Here is a 3,241-nt window from a genome sequence, read left to right on the forward strand (position 1 = left end):
AAGCAATATAATTCGTGGGCCGACCCGTTCCAAATTAAAACGATTGAAATTTTTTCCAAAACTTTCTTCACAAAACACGAAGAACGAGCACACGATAAAACAGGTAATCAAGAGAGGCCCCTCTCCCTTCTGTGACATTTCGTGGCTTTTGTACAAATTAACAATGAACGGAGACCACGTAAACACACTATATATGGTAAAACCACTTATGCCGAGTGCTTGCGGTTAGTTACATCCCTGTTCGCTTGCGGTTAGTTCCACTCGGGTTTGCTTGCGGTTAGCTTTTATTTTGTGATCTTAGGCTTGCAGTATTGATAGTTACAAAACTCAATCTTCTTCAGCTGATGCTTTGGTGGTGTAGTGGTCAATGAAAGGCCTTCTGAATCAAGTGACCGGGGTCCGACTCCTGGTTTTCGCATGTTGAGATTTCTCTCAATATGAGAGCTCCGGCGGCCCCAAGGGCCGCCAAGCGGAGCCCCATATTCATATAGGAAGAGGAAACACATGAATGGATTTTCTCATGGTTATTATGGCTAGCGGTATTGATCGTGGGCGCTTGTAAAGAACTGGGCTGGCTTCGGTTCAGCCCAAAATACTCAACTCCTTGAGGGGTTTTTTCGCAAGGACAGCATTGTTAGCTGAAGTGCATAGAGAAGCACGAGGCGCAGCCGAGTGCTTCTCGCACTTCTCGAGTGTTCTTAAAAATTCCCAAGTGCTTATATAACTCAACAATGCACGAAGGGCAAGGTTTTTTTATTTCTTTTATAAAATGTAAACCACCACATTAACATAAAGACATATTAAACAAGAAAAGGATTGCGAATTTTAATTAATCAAAATAAGTATTCTCCTTACATGTACATGCTTTCTTTTTATTGGCTTAAATGCTGAATGAAAAGTAAAACCGTTCCCTTTGTGGCAAGAAACAAACGTTTTCTAAAAAAAGTCAGAACGGTTCTAAAGAAATTACTACAGCAAAAAGAATCTTCGAAAGCTGAAGCAGTTCCCCAGTTCACTGACTTTTGCTCTGAGGAGGATAAAGATTGATTTGCATTGAACCGATTGTGCAAGAATTGAACATGCCGCCAAGCATTTCGCTGTGGATCGTTGTGGTGGATGATCGGCTGTGCGTTTCAACCACTCTGCCTGATACTTCTGCTGCTTTTGGCTGACTAAAAGGCTCATCGCATTGTGGAGATTTCTGTTTTGTCTGGTCGGCCCCTTGTAGAGCAGTAGACAAGACATCACTACATTTCCTGAGCTGGATAGACGACGGACGAGAATTGTAATGCTGGAGACTATTCGGGTTTCTGTGTCCCGAAATGTGGCAGATGTGGCGATCTGACAAACCGGCTTGAGACCACAAGGTTATCGCTGTCGCCCGAACACAGTGATTTGTGTAAACTTTGGAAAGCTTGGCCTTTGTACTTATTTCTTTCATCATGTTTCCAAGAGTGTTGACACCAAGCGGGCGGTTTTCGTACCAGATTTCGGGTGTGATGGCGGATTCATTCCAGTCGCGTCGAGGTTGCTGAAATAAGGCTTCGCATTTCGGATTCAGCTTGGAGATATACAAGCTCAGCGCTCGGTAGCCGTCGTTCTCACTCTCTGTTTCGTACATACGAGCCGTCTTCTCAAAGCTGGATCGGTCTTGAAGTCCACCGGGATGGTTTTTGGTGGTCTCTTCGTGGGTCATAGTAACGTAGCGCTTGCCTTGCTCGTCTACTTCAAATGCAAAACTCGTCGGCTTCAAATTTCTCTGCCCTTCACGACCTCTTCTACACCAGTAGAGAACAACATGGAACCACACGTTTCTCAGCAAAGACCATGGATTTGCAAGGCTTAATACTGGACCAGCTTTCAATTTCTGCAAGTCGTCAGCTGGCATGGCCTCTTTGTGCTGCACATTTTCCTTCCCTTGCTGTTTCAGGCTCTTAATTTTGGCGTTCAGCATACGGTTGGAATTTGAAAACGTTGAAGAATTTAGCTTCAAACTTCTGTTATAAGGTGGGTTGTTCAAATGCCTCTCTATTGCATTTCTGAACGTAATTAAGGACGACTTGCTGTACTCTTCACCCGTTTTGCTTCGTGCTTCTGTATAAAACTGCGACAGACTGTTGTCAAGTTGTTCGTCGCTCATTTCCTCTAGTTTTGGCAGCACAGGAACTTTTTGTGCACCCCATTCTAGGAAAAGAAAACATTTTTTCCAACTCAGCCTTTAAGTGTTGCAAGCGTATTTCGAGTGGTTAACTGTTAAATGATATACGCAACAGCTGCTAGAAAACATTTAATTGTATAAACAAGTGAAATGTTGCTTTTTGTTGACAAAGATGTAGATAAGCCAGTATAACTCATTATTTAGGAAGCATTGTAATATGCTTTTTTCGTCATTCTGCCTTTTAAATTAAAACAGGTTTTAAGTTTTAGTGTTTGAGATGTGTATTGGATTGTAGTCATGTTTACGTAAATTCATACCTTTGAAAGCGTTTACTGCCCAATTTGTCGAGCTCTTCGTAGACTTTGCTTGCGTTTCCACCAAAAGCCGGTTTCTCTCCGCTTCTGTCAGTTCTGCAAACCGTTTTTTCTTTGGAACAGGTGCCTCATTTTGAGACTCCTTAACGCTGCTACTTTTCTCGGCGTTCAGGAATTCGAACCCGAGTTGAAACCGTGGAAATTCTTCAGCCATAATGGCGGACGGACTAGCTGATTCTCAAATTTTGTCCAGGGCAAAATTTTCGTGACGTAGCTTGCGTGCATATGTTGAGTTATAATGCACGCGCGTGACGTAAGCAGAGTGCTTTATGGAGCTATAATGAACTCGAACTGACCAATCACAGCGCGCGCAATTACTCGAACATTTTATAATAATAAATAAGTTAATCAATCACACGACATTCATGGAAAGCAGGCACTTCGTTATTGTTTTTATTTTTGTTGTCATTAAATTTAATTAGTAGTAGATTAGTATCTTAACAATATAATTAATGCAAATTTTAGTATTTACTTTAAGTCTTGATGTTTTACCCGTGTATAAATAAAGTTAAATAAATAAATAAATAAATAAATAAATGTGGCCTGTCTTTCTGAATTAGTCTTTTACAGATGCTCTAATACTTTATTACTCATGCAGTGAGGCCTAGGTTTAAATTTCGGCTCCGTTTTTGTGTGGGATTTCCCACACTTTGTCAAAGCCAGCAAAATTTAATTATTTATTTATTTATTTGTCCACGAGAGCAAAGCG

General features: G+C 41.2%; 1 protein-coding gene across 1 annotated transcript; it reads right to left on the reverse strand.

Moving 5' to 3' along the window:
• Positions 1 to 738: 738 nt before the first annotated feature.
• LOC145460159 (uncharacterized) lies at positions 739 to 2,868 on the reverse strand. The gene has a single exon (XM_081444893.1). The coding sequence runs from the start codon at positions 2,138 to 2,140 to the stop codon at positions 1,013 to 1,015; it is 1,128 nt and encodes a 375-aa protein (XP_081301019.1). The 5' UTR covers positions 2,141 to 2,868; the 3' UTR covers positions 739 to 1,012.
• Between the last annotated feature and the right edge of the window lie 373 nt (positions 2,869 to 3,241).

The sequence above is a fragment of the Orbicella franksi genome, chromosome 11 (genome assembly GCF_964199315.1).
Source record: "Orbicella franksi chromosome 11, jaOrbFran1.1, whole genome shotgun sequence".
NCBI classification, from domain to species: Eukaryota; Metazoa; Cnidaria; class Anthozoa; order Scleractinia; family Merulinidae; genus Orbicella; species Orbicella franksi.